This window comes from Centropristis striata, chromosome 23 (assembly GCF_030273125.1).
Source record: "Centropristis striata isolate RG_2023a ecotype Rhode Island chromosome 23, C.striata_1.0, whole genome shotgun sequence".
Classification (NCBI taxonomy): Eukaryota; Metazoa; Chordata; class Actinopteri; order Perciformes; family Serranidae; genus Centropristis; species Centropristis striata.
In genome coordinates, this window is record NC_081539.1 from 8,666,376 (window position 1) to 8,684,478 (window position 18,103).

The 18,103-nt window shown below is 36.9% G+C and overlaps 1 protein-coding gene across 2 annotated transcripts in view; it reads left to right on the forward strand.

Annotated features, from left to right (window-relative positions):
• The window catches only part of LOC131961911 (cadherin-18), a 221,817-nt gene that overhangs the window by 153,341 nt on the left and 50,373 nt on the right, over positions 1 to 18,103 (forward strand). For both annotated transcript variants that reach the window (XM_059326836.1, XM_059326835.1), the window contains exon 4: positions 6,044 to 6,163. In XM_059326836.1, the coding sequence (XP_059182819.1) occupies positions 6,044 to 6,163 (120 nt within the window). The remainder of the gene's footprint in view (positions 1 to 6,043; positions 6,164 to 18,103) is intronic.

Sequence of the window (18,103 nt, forward strand, 5' to 3'; positions counted from 1 at the left end):
TTCTCGCTAATTCTCACAGGCCTCTCCAATCCTCCAATGCTGGATCAAGTACAGATCTTGCAAGGCTGGTTTTCCGCCTGGAGACAGGCCGAAATTTGCGCCAAAACAGCTCATTTTACCATCACAATGTTTTATTATGTTGAAAATGCTGCGTAGCTATGTTTTAAGTGTAGGTAAAGGTGCTGCTGCTACTGTTAGATAAAAAAAATATGTTTATTTTGATCATTAGATTCACCTATTTCTGTAATCTTTATCTCTGAATGAGTGCTTAACAGGGTAATGAGAATATGATCTGTTTATTGGCATCCTGCGTTTACTTCTAACGAGACTACTCATTTTAAAGTTTCAATGCTCGCTGCAAACTTCATCATCGGTTGCACAAAAAGAATCAATCACCATTGATGACCCAGGGGAGGAAATCAAGGACTGTGAAGGGGAAAATAATTAGCCCGTTTTCCCGCCCCCTCTTTTGCTCATGTCCATTAAAGTAATTCCTCTTTGGTTCAGCATCTGCAGCGTCAAATCGGCTGTAACAATCAACTGTCCTCACACTCCAGAGCACTAATCCCCCAGCGTTCGTCAATACTGGTGCTCCCAAGTGCAAGAAGGGGCTGTCTGGGAGTGTGGCAACTAATTGGTTGTGATGTTCTCTTTTCCTGCCTAAATTGATTAGCTGGGCATGTGCCAGGTAGCCCGGCATTACTGTTTCATACTTCCCATCCAATGGTACAATAATATTTTTTAGAGTGCTGGATGAAAGGAGTATCAGTTTCCAACTACTGGATATCTCCCAGTTGAGACGTCTCTAAATGGACGTACTGGAGATGGTAGCTCTGCTTTCCTGTCAACCATTTCACTTCAGGGAAAATCACTGGTTAATAGTGTTCAAAACCCAGAGGCAGAGGTGGTTGATTGTTTAGATGAGCAGTTGTAATTAAATGTTATTGGAGCCTATGTAGGGAAATTGAGCCGGATAGCTCACATGGGTATGTGAGGTTTTGAACCTCAGACAGGTTCATAGGTATTCTGAGAAAAAGACAGACAGGCAAAATAGTGCAGTAATGTACTGGAAGGCGTCGTGCGTACACACAATTTTGTGCGGTGTCAGAGTAACGTAATATGTAAGACACACAGGTCCCTTATAGCAGTACCCCAATTTAACATGCATGTTTTTCAGCGACCCCCGCTCACTTTATATTTTATTGTTACTTTTAATCTAAGTCCTTTGCTATAAGTTTAAAGGTCCATTCTGACCTTCTGAGTGTGTAACAGTCAGCTTCAAGCCAGAGACTCCCTGGAGAGTAATAACTTGCTAGTTTGAGATTTGTCAGAAAAGACACAAAATTACCCAAAAAAGAATCAAATTGAACACCAGATGACCCAAAAAAGACACAAAATGACCCAAAAAAGAAACAAAATGACCAAAATAGACACAAATTGACCACAAAATGATCAATAAAGACACAAAATGACCACAAAATGATCAATAAAGACACAAAATGACCAAACAAATACACAAAATGACCAAAAAGACAAAAACACATTAACACATGAACACTTTAACAAAGTGGAGACAGAGCTGACTTCCAAAATGATTTAGCGACAGAAATCATTTCACGACCCCAATTGGGGTCGGGAACCAAGGTTGAGAATAGCTGCCTTATAGTGTGGATGGGACAAGGGATGGACAGATCCAACAAACTTAGGCATTTAACCCAAAAGACTGGTGATAGAGTCCCATTAAAAGTTATGTAAAGAAGCCTTAACCCTGTTTTCCCCCTTAACCAAATAATTCTGGTGCCTAAATCTAATCAAGTTGTTGCATTTCACAAGGTAAAAAACATCTTAACAAAAAAAATCTACCGAACGTTCATGAGAAAACATAGCAAACCTTTTTAAAGAAAACAAAAGACATCCAGGGTTACACTGAACCCATACTTTCTATTTGCCTCTCCCAGTAGATGCTGTTATCCATCATAAAACACAGATCCATTTTTATTTTTGAACCAGTTTCCATATTTGATGGCAGGCCTCACTGAAAACCCACACTTATCTTTGTATTGACATCCCATTAACATCTGACATCCAATTTCAGCCCATTATGTCTTAACCAACATCTTGCTAACTAATTGCTGTTTCGTTACACTCCACATAGCGGAAATGGGTTTTTCTTTTTTATTTCATGAAAGTGCGCATGAAGCAAATGGTACAAGCCCCTTGGCTCGGGCTGAGTGGGGATGTAGAGTACCTGGTTGTAAAACACCTTCAGAGACCAACCTTGATCTTTTAAAAGTACATTATGTCTTGTGGTCGCAGAAATGAGTCCGGAGAGGTCAGTAGAGATAGATTGAAACCTAAAGGAGGTGATGAAAGTGGATGTGAAAATGGGAAATAGTATGTGACTGGGTTCATAATGGAGAGGACGATGCGTTTATATGTTGAACCAAATACAGAATTTTAACCATTCAAAATGATAGCAATAGCACTTACAGAGGTTTCAGGCTCCTTCTTTAAGGCAAACAACAAAAATCTTGTTAGATCGTTTTGTCAGATTATTATTTGTCACACTATTCTGTGTATTAGTAGTTATTAGAGCCTTTGTCTAATAGTGGTTGTATTTAGGGCTGGGCGATACGGCCTAAAACTCGTATCTCGGTATTTTTAGCCCTAATGGCGATATACAATATTTATTTGTATTTTGAACAAAACGTGCAAAGTGTTTAGTTTTAACTCAACATCACAAGTAATCATCATCAGCCTGTTTTATGTAGGTATTTACCGAAATACGTCCAAACTAAATGGCGAAAAATACCATAGGAATGCTAAGCAGATATATCTGTGTGCCGATATTGTCTCAACTACATATCTCTTTCTAAAATATATCGGTATAACTCGTAAGACCAATATACCGTTGTTGTATAGTAAATTTAATTACTAACATAAAAAAGGAATTTTGACCTTAAAGCTTGATCTTCCTCATTACAGAAAGTCTGAAATTGTATCTTATCTCAATTCAGGATTTTTTAGTAGAAACATTTTCAACTATGGATTGGGGAAATGAAGCGTGAATTACTCGTTCAACTGACTTTAGCAGTTTAGATAACAAACACTTGACTGTCCTACTGTTATTGCAGACATGTGAACTAACCACTTGACCCGTCCATGGAGCTGCAGCAGTGTGTTGCTGCAGAATGAATATGGGAAACACTGAAATGGATATTTGGCATTAAAAAATATATATTTTTGGCAATTATTGGGGAAACACTGCTTATAATTAGAATTTCCAAATATAAGGTGAGGTCTGAGGTAGGAGAGGACACAGCTATGTATTTAGGAGTTCTGCAATAGGAACATGGTTTTTTTCCTGTCACTGAAACTAAACTAACAGAGGACAAACAGTTAGAATGTGATTTTGAAATGAGGCTTCAAAACACATAAACTGTGACTCTCCAATGTTCACTCTGTATTGAGTACAATCAATCCTTTTATTGTTGCACTCATCACCTTAATAGTTCCAAACACACAGTACCTGAACACTTAGTTGAAGTGCATTGTGAGTAATAGAAAGCACATTGCACAGTCTTTTCGGAGTGCATAATGAGTGTATTATCAGTCAGAATATGCAATGATCTGGATCTGTTTCCACAGGGTGACAAAGCTGGAAGATAAAAATACACAGTCATAAAGTTACACACAACATTTTGCTGTCAGGTTATTCACTGTGCTGCAAAAATATTCATCACAAGGACACAGATGAGCATTTTCGTTACTTAAGCAATTAACACTGAGGGATGCAAGATTCATCAATTAAATTATGTACTAATATGTTTTTCTAGACAGATGATTTTGAACCAGCTCAGCGACCAAAGCAATCCCAGAATTGATTAAGTCTAAATAATTCCCAGTGCAACTTTAGCTGCAAGGTTGATGGACATTGGGAGTGCCCAAGCATACAGTAAAGTACATGGCTCATTATGGGTGGCATTTCACAAAAAAATTAGTCATATCTGGTGAGACACTGGAGTTTCACTTGTTTAATTTAGTTTTTTTCCCCCAAAGGAAAACAAGTGTCCAGAAGAATAACAGGCCCTAGGTTGTATGCTGTAGCTCCCATCATGCTGTGCTATGATTCATACATATACTTATGCATTATATAAGCTTGTACTGCAATTATAATGCGCTCATCATGCAATTATAATGGGTTAATGATGCCTGTAATGCTGTTTTAGCAACACTTCAAGTGTTAAATTGAATCACAATGGCTTTTACACCCAATTTTTAAATAACTGTTAGTAATGAGCCGTTCCTCTAAGTTTTCAAATTATGTGTCTTTATTTTTTTGTCATCTTATGCAATTAAAAAAAGCACTTTAAAGCTAAGACTAGAGCTTACACTCATATTTCCCTTAAGGTTTAACAGCCGAAAAATGACGAGCAATTTAATTTTAATGTGACATAACACTGGCATTGCATAAAATACTTATTCACAGGCACTGACTGCAGTGTGTATGCATAAGTCACTATTTTTGTATGCTATTACTAAATTGCTGATTCATTTTCAATTCAAGTCTTATCGGAATTGTATTCTCCTGTGTTGACTGGAAACCATGACCTCTGAGCAAGATGAAGCAAAAAAAAAAAAAGTGTTGCAAGGATGATCTTTCAAGTGTCCAAGGTTCCTTATTTTTTTCCCCTTTTCATCTGTGAAATACAGTTTTTGTGCCAGGATCCTTTTTTCTGGGGTCTTTTCTTCTTTTTTTCTTTGTCAACATCAGTGTGTCCAATGCTAACTGCAGATTAGTGTCATTTAAATGCATCTCTACCAACAAGAAAGGCATTCATTCACCAGTTTCAGAGAGAAGGGGAAGTAAGGAACTTAAAGAAAGATTAGAGACTTAGAAAATGGATCAACATATATATTTTTTCTTTTTCTCCCAGGCTTTCTCAAATAAACAGTCTTTTTTTATTCATTTTAAATGTCTAATTTGCTAGTCAGATAACTATGAGAGGCTGTATAGGCCATAGGGTTGTCACGATACTAAAATTTTCAACTCGATACCGATACTCAGGAAAATATTCGATACTTGATACCATTTTCGATACCACAAGGATAACAACAAAGACCCCAAAATTTAACAGAAATATTTTTATTAACAAGGGAAATGCAACATGTAAAAATGAACAGAACCACAGGTTAAATATTTATAATAAAAAAACAGTTGAGCAAAAAGAAACTGCAACTATATGATAACAAGCTTCAGGTCTGAGGTAGTGCAAAAAATAAATAAATACAATAAACAATAACAATTAGAACAATATTTTGAGATTGTATGCTGTGCACAATATTAGGCAAGCTTGATAAAAAAAAAAAAACAATAACTTAACTTAAGTGTTCATTCTTTGGCTAGGCATCAATACTTTTGAAAATGAGTATCGTATCCGGATACAACATTTTAGTATCGATACTTTTTTGAGTATCGATACTTTTGACAACCCTAATAGGCCATAATTCATTCTTCCCTCCCACATACACAAAAAATACCTCTTTTTTGTGTATGTGAGAGGTAAAACTGTGCATGTGAGAGGTGAAATTGTGAATGTGAGAGGTATTTTTTGTGCATGTGAGAGGTGAAATTGTGTATGAGAGAGAAGAATGAATTATGGCCTATACAGCATAAATACATAAATAACCATTCCTGCAGAGAAAATGTTGTTTTTTTTCTTTCATTTTATTTTTGTTAGTATAACTTCATATGCCAATACTGTGTTTATACAACTTGTGTATTGCATGCTAAATCAGCTTGGTTGTTAGTTTGCTACTCTATGGTAAATGAGGTGATTCTCTTAAGGTTACAGCTCTCTCATTTTATTTTTCATGAGAATTTGTCAAGAATTTCAAGTATATCCTGCTGTCATATTTTCTATCTTGTGTGCTCTGCTGTTGTCCTTGGATCTTAAAGGCCAGACTTCAGTGTAACTAGAAAACTTTCAAGAAATACAACATAACATAAAACCGTGAATAATCTTTCTTTGTCCCTTTCCAGGAACTTCTGTGTTGCAAGTGACGGCGTCAGACGCAGACGACCCCACCTACGGAAACAGTGCCAGAATAGTCTACAGTATTCTACAAGGACAGCCATATTTCTCCGTCGACCCCAAAACAGGTGCGGTATTACTGCATGCTTAGACAAAGCGAGCAGCCATGCTCTTGAAAGCGTGATAACTATAAAAGGGAGTCATAACTTTGTTATAATCTCTATTGTTGATCTCTTAAAATGATGTGTATGGCATAGCGTGAAATATGTGAACCTTACGCTTCTTCCAATGAACATCCTGTTCTGTTATTGCAGCACGTCTGACATCATAAAAGCTAAAGCAGCCACAGCGGAGTTATGGACTACTCATACGACCGCTATATTGTCGAACACGCAATCCACTCTATGTGGGCCATAACTAACTCCTCAGGGGTCAGAGAAGACATTTGTAGGGATGCCTTCAGAAAGCCATTGTTTCCTACCTTCTGAAAGGAGGGAAAAAAAGCCACAACAGGCAGTGCTCAGTGTTTTCTAAGTCCATCTTTTGTCTGAGTGGGCCTCTGCTGGAATCTATTAAATGTTTATAAACCCTCTAAAGTGCTAGACATAACTTTTATATGATGTGAAAAATGTGTTGTTGTGAGTGTGTGCACGTCTGTTTATTCCGGATCTCTCTTTGTCTCAGAAAAGAGTGTGTGCTGCACGCGCACGTGCACTTCTGAAGTCTTGCATGCTGCTGCTGCTGCTGCTGCTGTTGTCGGTTAACATGAACAACAATCCACTTGTATGAATTGATTCATTGCTTTCTGCAACAACTATTGGCCCCTTTGAGACTATACCGCCCATGTAAAACATGAATTCTTTGCTGAATGAGCAACACAAATGAATTGCTGAATATTTTGACTGTACCTCAGGGGAAAAGGCGGTGGGGATTGATGGAGCAATTTCACAGCGGTGTGGTGAGGCAGAAGTAATGCCAATTTTTTGAATGAAAACTAGCCTGCGACACCACATATTTTGTGCGTCAACTACACATTGTTTTACTCTAAATCTATTTAAAATCACATTTTGACTGTAAAAAAAAAAAAAAAAAAATTAATTCTGCAGTCATTTTCTTTCCACTAACCATATGCAGCGTGCTGTTGGACACATCAGATGGCTTGTTGTGCTTGAGCTGACTCGGCATCTTGTCTGCATTGTAATTCAGCGTGTGGCGTGCAGAGGAGTAGGGAGGTGATCGAAGGCCTAGCCAGCTGCACTCACTGCACAGCACTACTCCACCCACATGTATTAATTTATACAAGTCGGCTGTTGTTTTTGCCACCGGCGAACCACCCTCCTCCCTTAAATTAGGACAAGGAACTCCAGCGGTCAGTGGGAAATGTGCACATGGAGGGAAGCTGCACTTGCATGTGATCTTTAATATGCTAAGCCCGAGTCTTAAAGCAGTTGTGCTGGCATGCTGCCACATTAGAGCACCACACTGGGGAACTGAAGCTGCTTCTGCATCTGTCTCACAGTGCATTAGCTTGCTTACACCTCCTTATATCCACACGTACCTGACTCATACTATGCTTAAACTGTAGCGGCAACATCTTGGGGAATTCTTATATTATTAGCAGGATTAAATACACACATACCGACACAAACACAGGCAGATCCACCTCTCTCGCTTTGACCTTGGTCTGGTTGGTGCCCTGACACAACAGTGACAGATTTTACAAGACCCATGAGGTAGACGGGAAGATCGTTTAAGGACAGAGGGTAATGACAGCATTTGGCCTGCACATATGGTGCAGAAGGAATCCCCAATGGACCGTCTCAGACTTGACCCAAATCCTCAGCAAGTAACAAAGTGAACCGTTTTACCTGTTTTCTTTTTCCTTGGCTTGGTGGTTTTTCTGATAACATCATCTTGAAACCACCAGCAACTAAAAATGACAGGCCTGTCTGACTGTTTGGAAATTGTATTAAGTGGTAAATTGAGCACAGTTACAGTACAGCTCACTTTTCAGCCTTAGAACAGGACAAAGAGCTTATGTAACACACTGCCTCGGCAAAGCAATCTGAAACTTGTGTTTCAGCTCATGTAACTAAACAAATATCCCATTAAGTAATATTAAGTTGGAGATAGCTTTAAATACTTTGCAGTAATGCCCCTTTGCATCAAACATCTGCAGATATTGCGACAATATGTTCTGATTTCATGCCTGAAATAATGCATTTCTGTATTGCTATTTTATAGCTAATTTGGGGTTTGCATCTGTTCATTTTGAAACTAATATGGAATATGCATTAGGGATGGGCGTTTTGAAGAAACCTGCCAAATCGAGCATCTGTAACATTAATTAATCGATTAATCGCTATGTTTTTTTATAATAACATGCATACATGGGCAGAATTAAAGATATATATATATATATACAGTACTATGCAAAGGCCTGTTTTGATAACTGACACTTTTATATTGAAAGGACGATGAGAGACTTCCTGTCGATCATAAAACTAAATCAAGTGAGATTAAACTGTAAAGATAACACCAAGAAGTTACATTTTTTTATGTTTTAGCCCCCGAAGAGGCATGAGGTTAATATTTCTGTGTGTTTTATAATTGTTATTGCAACTTTCAGTTTGTAAACTGTAGCTTTATCCAACTCAATTCTCAGCTCATTGGCTTATTGACGTACAGCCACAGAACCAGTGAGTACTGATACGCAGTCAGAGATAAAATTAAAATAAAAAAATACACAGATTATTAAAAATTCCATGTGATCGACCAAATTCTTAACAACCATTAATCGATCATTGATGAATTATTCCTATAACCTAATATGCATAATAAAGTAATCTTTCAAAAGTAAAATCAGACCACACACCTTGGACTGGATGATGTGGACCTGCAGGATAAGATAATAATAATTTAGTCATCCTAAACCCTCTTAGCTTTTCTTAAATATTTTAACAAACCAGAGGCAAAATCCATTGGACATTCTGCACATCATAGTCAGATAACTCAGACAGATGTGCTAATATCTCAATACAAAATAACACAGAGTTCCTACTTCTTAACTGAGTAATTAACTGGGAGAACAACATTAAAGCAGCTGCTTGTCTCCTGGAAATAAGATTCAATCATGGATGTGAAATTGTAATTGATGCATCTATGGTGGTGTCATGCAGCATGCAAACAAGGAGAGATAGGAGTTTAGGATTAGATTTACTTGGCTGGAGAAATAAATGAGCATGACACAGACTTTGTAAATACAGAAATATAACTGATACAGCTGATAATGATGGAAGGCCTGAGGGGAGAAATGTGGGCAGAAGAAAACAAATGTGTCTGCTTTGCACTGCGTTAGAATCATTTGACATCCAAAATATTCTGTATGGCCTTAGAGTTTTGATTTGTATAATGTTTCCAAAATTGTGTAGTGACTGACAGAATAATCAAGTAGTATGAAAGTTTGATTGACATTTAGATGGATAAGAATTGCCAGTTCTAGCAGTAGGAGGTATCATTTCAACAAGAGATTTACATTTGTGTGAAAACTATTCGGTAACGCTTTATAATAAGGTCCTTAAGAACCATTAATTAACAAGTAATAAGGCATTGTTCTCGCTTTAGATCCGGTAGTTGCAAAAAGCATAGTTAACTTATAGTTAACTTATAATAGATGAGCAATAAAGTATATTTTAATATCAATAAGCAAACAAAATAAGATTAATAAAGGCATGGCAAAGACATAATGGGTGGGTCATGGGTGTTTGTAATGACATTATTAACACTTATATAAGCTTATAAACACACAATAATGTTAATAAGCATCTTGTAAGGACTTACAAGGGCCTTATTACTAGTTAATTAATGGTTATTACAAGGACCTTAATATAAAGCGTTACCAACTATTCCTGTTAACTAATGGTGGGTGGGGCGGGCTACTGGTCTTATTGATTTTATTCATAAAAAGTAATTAATTTGTTACAAAAGTAAGTGAAAAGCCAAAGTGTGGGCCCTGGCTAAGGTGAATACTTAAGTATTTAAATAAAGTACCCAGTGGAAGAAGTATTCAGATTCTTTACTTCAGTAAAAGTGCTATTACCACACTGTATACATTACTCCACTACAAGTAAAAGTCCTGCATCCCAGCCTTATTTAAGTAAAAGTACGAAAGTATCAGCATCAAAATGTACTTTAAGTAGCAAAAGTGAAAGTACTTGTTATGCTGAATGAACCCAGTCAGATTATTTTGTATATTCCAAATAGACACATGCATCTCAATACATTAGAATATGATGGAAAAGTCAATTTTCAGTAGTTCAAGTCAAATACCCCCAAGCAAGTACTGAGTCATATAGATGGACATACTTTTCAGTGGCCAATATTTCAATATTAAACATACTTTTTAAAATTGGTCTTTTGTAATATTCAAATGTTTTGGGACACTGAATTTTTGCTCTCATTAAATGTAAGCCATAATCATTATAATTAGAAGAAATTAAATAAATTAAGACATGAAATGTTTCATTCTGTGTGTAATGGATCTGTATAATGTGTTATTTCCACTTTTTGAATTGAATTACTGATATGAATAAACTTTTCTATGATATTCTAATTTATTAAGATGCACATGTATTGTTTAACTTAATGCAGCAATAATAATTAATGATGCATGAGCACCGTTTTACTGTTTCAGGTTAGGGCTCATTTTAATTTTAGTTTATTATTATTTTAGTAAATGTATTAACTAAAGAGTAATTGAATAAATATTTAACTGAAAAGTAACTAAAGCTGTCAGCTAAATGTAGTGGGGTAAAAAGTACAATATTTGCCCCTAAAATGTAGTGGAGTAGAAGTATGAAGTTATATAAAATGGAAATACTCAAGTAAAGTACAAGTACCTCAAAATTATACTTTAGTGCAGTACTTGAGAAATATACTGAGTTACATTCCAATTGTGTGCTATATCATGGTTTATTTAACAAGAAACCATTAATCCAGCAACTGACTTTAAAATAACAATTGATGACTGAATGCTTGGTTTGTTTTTAATTAATCAAATAAATTAGTCACCCTCAATATGTGTGCCAAATTAAACAGACTTTAATACTAAGCTAACAAGAAATACCAACACATTGTTCAAACCTCTTAAATCATGTGCACCTTTGTTTAAATTCAAGATAACATGGTGTCCATAGCGTTGTATAGAGCTCTGTGAAATGTAAGTTTGATGTTTGTCTGCATTGTCTAACTCAGGAGTCGGCGACCTGAGGCTCTAGAGCCTGTTGCTTTGACAAAAAAAAAATGACATGGAAGTTGTCTACAATTTAATCCACATTGCTGTAGTGATTCTTACATTCTCCAGTTGTAAAAAATATGTACCCTATAGACAGGAAAATATATATATTTTAGCTGACTTAAATGTGCATCACAGCCTATGACCATCTGGCCCTTTGCCCTATCCTCTAAGTTTTTGCCCAAAATAGCTACAACAGAAAATACAGATTTGTTAACATTCGCTACCAGTGCTTCACGATGAGTGATTTGCTTGATTTGCAGCGAGAAATAAGCAAATTATTTTCATTATAAGGCTCAAATATGCGCCCCCAGAGGGATTTTTCTTTCTGTTTTTAGGCCAAAAATGTCTCTTTTCATGGAAAAGTTTGCCGACCCCTGGTCTAACTCCTCTATGAAAGGGCCATGTGGCTGCAGGTTTTTGTTCCAAGCATGCAAGAGCACACCTGGTAGTGAGTTGAGTCAGACGTGCTTGTGCTTGGTGTTGCAATGGAAACCTGCAGCCACCAATGGCACACTACAGTAACAAAGGCCCCTGATTATCACACATTCACAAGTAGTGGAGAGGTTAAATAGAGAGATCACAAGGTGCAGTGTGGGGCTTGGAGTGAGAACTTCCAGTCTCCTGCTGTCCCTTTCTACCTGGAGTTACTGCATGTGGAGAAGAAAGTCCAGTTTTTACTACTCAATCACACGTAAACAGGAGTTCATTTGTGATTTCCTAAAAATGGATTTAGAGCAGGGATGGGCAACTGGAGGCCTGGGGAGCGCATACAGCCCGCGCCCTCACTGAAGTGGCCCTCAGTACAACTACATGCATTTGAGCATGAAATCTTAAAAGTGCAGTGTAAAAATGCACAAAATTACTTCTTGCAATTAATGTTGGTCTGCTGTTCTTGCACTAATAAAAAAGAAATCAAAGTAAGTGATTATTTTTTATTTGCTTCAGACTTTTTGTATTCCTATTTATACTGTTATACATGCATTTTAGCATGAAATCTGTTAAGTTACTGCAATGTAAACATATTTAAAATTGCAGTTTCATCATATCTGGTGAAGTGCACGGTCCTATATGTGGCCCTGTGGTAGTGTGGATGAAAAATTGTGGGCCCCTCCAGCATTTACCGTAAATTGCCCATCCCGGATATAGAGGATTAGGTTCAGCATTTTGGGAAATATGCTTATTTGTGTTGTTGGTGAATGTTAGTTGAAAAGATTGACACCACTTAAGTACATGATTGAATACTTCTTCCATCACTTAAGTAAAAGTACTAATACCACACTGTGAAATAACTCCACTACAAGTAAAAGTCCTGCATTGAAAACTAAAGTAAAAGTATAAAAGGGTCAAAAGTAAAAGTAGTCGTGATGCAGAATGACCCAACTCTAATTGCTACTTATATTTTAAATAAATTATTGCATTATTATTTTTGGCTCATTTTAAATACTTTATATAATGTTGTGAGGTTTCATTAAAATAAAAAAAAAGAAGGAAAAAAAACTTTAAAAAAGATTTTCAGTTTAATGTTAAATCTTGACCTGAAAAGTAGTGTAAAAAGTACAATATATGCCTCAAAATGTAGTGGAGTAGAAGTATAAAGTTACATTTGTGGAAATACACAACTACACGTTTCTCAAAATTGTACTTAATTACTTCAGTAAATGTACTTAGTTACATTCCACCACTGCACCACTCCAGCTTCTAAAATATTAGAGAACGAAGCATTTCAACATGTGCTGCATTTTACAAAGAAGCTTAATAGTGACAGAAATTTGCTACAGGAAATAGCTCCAACAGAAGCAATGAATCCTGGCAAGGTGCCCTTTAAGAAGGACCCTGAACCCCCTACCTGCTGCTTTTGTTGTGACTCGTCTGGGGATTTTGGTCTGTAACAAGCAGATTCACAAGGACAACACAAGAGTTTTTTAGACAGGAAGACTGGACCTCTTTCTGCTCCCTGAATGCAAATCACATGTTGTAAAAGTAACAAATGGTGCCTGGATGTACATTTGACAGGTTCACTCTGGGAAAAGCTCTGTCACTTTCTGTCAGGGTGCTCTCACAGCGTTGGCAAATCTAACTAGCCTGGTGACACGGCAAGCTAAATGACATGCTAACTGTGTTATGAGCATTCGCTGCAATGGATTTACTTGATTACATGGTTTGTGAATCTCAAAACTGCAAGCCAGCAGATTTAATAAGAGTTCCCCCATATCTCAGCAAAAGTACATCTTAAATGGTAGTTGCATTTATCCTTTTTATAGTCGGGTCGTAACTCCTGTCTTTCCCATCACTACTGTGCATCTGTCACTTACCCGCAGAGACGCCAAGGTTGTCCCCCTTGAGTCTCATAGTGGAATGCCCCCCCCCCAACCCAGCCTCACATCTGTACTCGCTCGCAAAGACACAGCACATTGCAGAACCCCTAAGTCCCTTTTGCATTCTAAATAGGCTAATTTCTCTGCTGATCTGGGATTTGGGAGTGTTCGAGTTTATTGGAGGAGCTGACACAGATCAAGACGTTTCTTCGCGGTTCACGGATTAAGTCTTACCTCTGGTTAAATCAAAGAAAAAGCTGTCACTGTCATGTCGTCTTGAGTCGTCCAACCAATTATTCTCAATCAGATAAAAGATACATTAGATACAGATGGATTTTGATACATAAACGGCAAACAAAAATCTTTGTAAAGTCAAAAGAAGAGGTGAACTATTATGATTTCTATGATTTTTATAGCTGCTTTTGTTGGCGTTATCTACTTTTTTCTGCAGAAATGCTGTTAGAGTGCAGACACACAGGGATAACATCGTATTGGATGAGCCAAAAACCAAGATTCCTGAAGCTGGAGATTGAAGAGCGCTTTAGTAATCTCCTATAATCCTTTTTGTTCACCCAGGAGATTGTCCTCCTTTAGAAGTTTCCAGCCAGACAAAGAGGTGGATAGTGTGATGGTATCAACTCTAATAGACTGGGGAGGTTGAGGAAAAGGCTAACCACCTCACTGTGTCAAATGGGCCCAGGTTCAAGGAAGTCAGCGCTTTCTCAATTATTTTCTAAATTAACTGACGAGCTCCGTGGAGATTTAGCGGAGACTAGGTGAGGTATTACGGTTCAGGGATGGTCAGGAAAGGAAGTTCAGGGGTGATCCTCATGTCAAAGTACTGACATACCTCTCAGATAGTTGCACTTTCTAAAGAATACCCTTGTGGCCTTCGCTATTGTTAAAGAATTTCATTCAAGATGAATGCAGGTCAGTGATTTTAAGCTTCTCATGTAACCACAAGGCATCAGCTGTGAATGTGTTCACATATCTTCCTGTTGAGGCTTTTATCTGCCTTTGACTGGTCAGAAAAGGCAGGTTTGATGACAAATGATTGACAGTAGATCATCCCAAAGAATTCCCAAAGGCCCAAAACGAAACCTCATATTTTAGCGTGTGCTCATTGTGTTTCTAAACCCCCTGCCATGAAAAATTGCTCCGGAGCGATGCGCCGTCATGAGTAAAGGGGTAATAAGAGACTTGAAAGGTCAGATCGTCTGTCTTGGTGTTATTTTAATGGAAAATGTGGCCACTTCAAGGTCTATGTGTCTCAAAGAGCCCAGGTTAAGCGATGCTAAGACCTGAGTTAATAACAAAGGACCTCCAATAGAGTTTACAGAGCCTGCATCATTACAGGAAAGTGGCAGCAAGAACTTTGATTACTTTTGAAACTAAGAAAAGCAGATTCATGCTGAGATCTGACATTTGAAAAGAACAGCTTGATAAAAATAAAAATGTTCATGTTCCGGTTTCTGGGAAATGTTTTATTGCCACTGTAGAGCTGTGAAAGTGGGATTCATTTGTCGGAATTTAGAGTGGTGAAGTGGTGGGTGGTCTGGTAGATTATAGGTAGGCTACTAAGGAGGACTTGGCTAGACTGTCCTATATAGGAGCACCACAATTTTAAGAAAATCAGTTTAAAGTCAGAATTCATTCAACTTGTTTTTCTATACGAATCAAGGCATAACCTTCATTACTGAAAAGATCTTTGGTTTTATGCCCAGCAACTGTCATTTAATTTTCTAATTATTTTGGAGCTAAGTGAGATATAACTGCCATATTTTTGTTGAATTTACCACATTAAGGCCATATGGTCAAATTTTAGTTTGTGCCAAATCGGTCCAATTGTCAGGTTTCGTACGGGTGCTTGAAATCCTTGAAAATGCTTGAATTTAAATGTTGTATTTTCAAGGTTTAAAAAGTGCTTGGATTTTGGATAAAGTGCTTGTAAATGCTTGAAATTCTTCCTGTATTTCTCTTGCAATCTGACTATATCCATCTATAGACTATAGATAATCACATGTTCAATGTAAAGAATAATGAGTAGCCTATCTGAAATGAAGACCGTTCCTCCTAAAAGTGTAATACCATCGCTGTTGGTATGGTTCAGTGAAATCTCCCCCTTTTAGTATGTAAATACTCATCTAAAACATGCAATTTACAACAGGTGTAAGATACTGAAAAAGCTTGAAAATGGACCTTGAAAGTCCTTGAAAAATGCTTGAATTTGACCACTGCTAAAGTGTTTGAACCCTGAAATGTGTATGGTCGGGAAAAAAAATATTAAAATATTTTAAGGTTTAAAAATGAAATGCACTCAACTGCACAAGACAAATTAAAATGCATAATTTATATGTTGTTTATTTTGTCTATTATCAATAAGTTGCTTTGAAATGTTGGTCTTCTAGTTGCAGGATTCATATATTGGATGTTTAAGGACATCTAGTAATCTTTGATTTTGGAGAATCCCAATGGACCCAATGGAAACACTGGTATTTATTATTTAGCTGCATTTAACTCATAGTTCTGACATTTCCACCAGGTTCAAACAGAGCCCAGTCTGTGACTGTCTGCTTAGCATTGGAGAGGCAGAATGTAAAGTATAATTCACCACCAACTCACATTTCGGTCGACTCCCATTTAATTAGGCTAATCATTCAACTAGAACTAACGCTGGAGTTACGATATATAACCACTATTATTACTTTTAAATCAAGAACTAATTATAATCTTGGAAACTTAAATGAATAAAAAAGTGCAGAGGGAACAAAATGCAAATGCAGCTGTCATGAAGTATTTTTATATCTTGTCAGAGAAGAATCTACCTGGCAGTCAAAGTAAATGTATTTGCTTTGATTTCCCTTGGAATAAAGCCCTGCAACACATTAATGTCTGTCTAGCTTGCTGCCCCACTTAACGGTTGTTCTTTTGCAAGCAGAACTAATACACATGAAACGACACCACATGAGTAGGAGACGCTGTCAAGAGCTGCAACATAAAACAGACTGAATCACCGCAATATGTTTGAAAGCACCTCACAAAAAACTGTGGCTAAATCTTGTTACGCTTTATCTCGCAAAATCCAACAAGTAGCGCTTCTGTGTAGCCTTAAAGAGGAATTTGAGGACACGCAGTATGCTGACATTTTATATTAAAAAACTCTTTCTCAACCAGTCAACTGTTTCTGTCTTTTTTATGGAAAAAGTCTGAAAGCATCAGCCACTAGAGAAATATGAGCAAGAAGAATCGATAGGTTAGAGTTTATTCACACCAGAGTTGAGGCAGCGTTAGAGACTCTGTTCACAGCTCATTCATAGAAACTTCATCACCATGTCAAGTTATTTTTTTAAAGGTTACATTGTGGAGATTACAAAATCATCTGACATTAGGTCAACTCTCAAATGCAATTTCCAACAGAACACTGACTCCCTGTGCAACAACTTCTGCTCTTAAACCTCTTCTTTTGTTTCTGTTGCCCACCATAGAAGACTGGTATACCCTAAAAAAACAACAATATAGGTTGTTTGTACATGCAGCAAAATACGATTCATATTTACATTTTAGTCTGTCCTCCGCCGCTATCTTGCTGATGTAGTAGTACGGCTGGGCGATATGGACTAAAACTCATATTCTGGTATTTTTAGTCCTAATGGCAACATACGATATATATTGGTATTTTAAACAAAACGTGCAAAAAGTATTTAGTTTTAACTCAACATCACAAGAAATCATCATGAACCTGTTTTATGTAGGTATTTACCAAAATACCTCCAAATTGTTTACCTCCATTTCTTTCCTCCATTGTTTTTTTTCTTAGGAACTACACTGTAAAAAAAGATAATCAATAGCTACTCAATAAAATTTAGGCAACAGATTGCAGGCAATATTATTAATTAAATCTAACTATGTTACAAGTTGAGTTAATAACAACTTAACAGGAAGTGCCTGTCAATTAAAAACGGACTAATTCTATTGTGTTGGATTCATTCAAAATTCTCTTGATTTAGAATTACGATTATATTTAATTTGATCAAAATAAGTAGATGATATCTCAAACATTTTATATTAAAGTTACTTGAGCAACTGCCTCAAAATCAAGGACGCATTTATATTCAATACATTTTATCAAATATATTAGGTAAAATGAAATGACTACAGAATCATTTATTACAGTGTAGCTCTTGCACTTTATCAACCACCATGGGTTATTTTGAAAAGTTTGTTGTGTTGCGTCTATGTGCGTGGGAGAAGCCTACGTACATACTTACGGGGCAGGTTGAGCCAAAGAGTATAAGCAGCAGAGGATGCTTTGTGCCTGTCGGACGCAGAGAGGAACAAACAAACGACCATAACAAATAGCGATCATAAGTTAAGGCAACATCAAAAGTTATTATATATCGATATGGTGGCGAAATCAACTCCATATCTCAGTCTAAAATATATCCATCTGTATAACT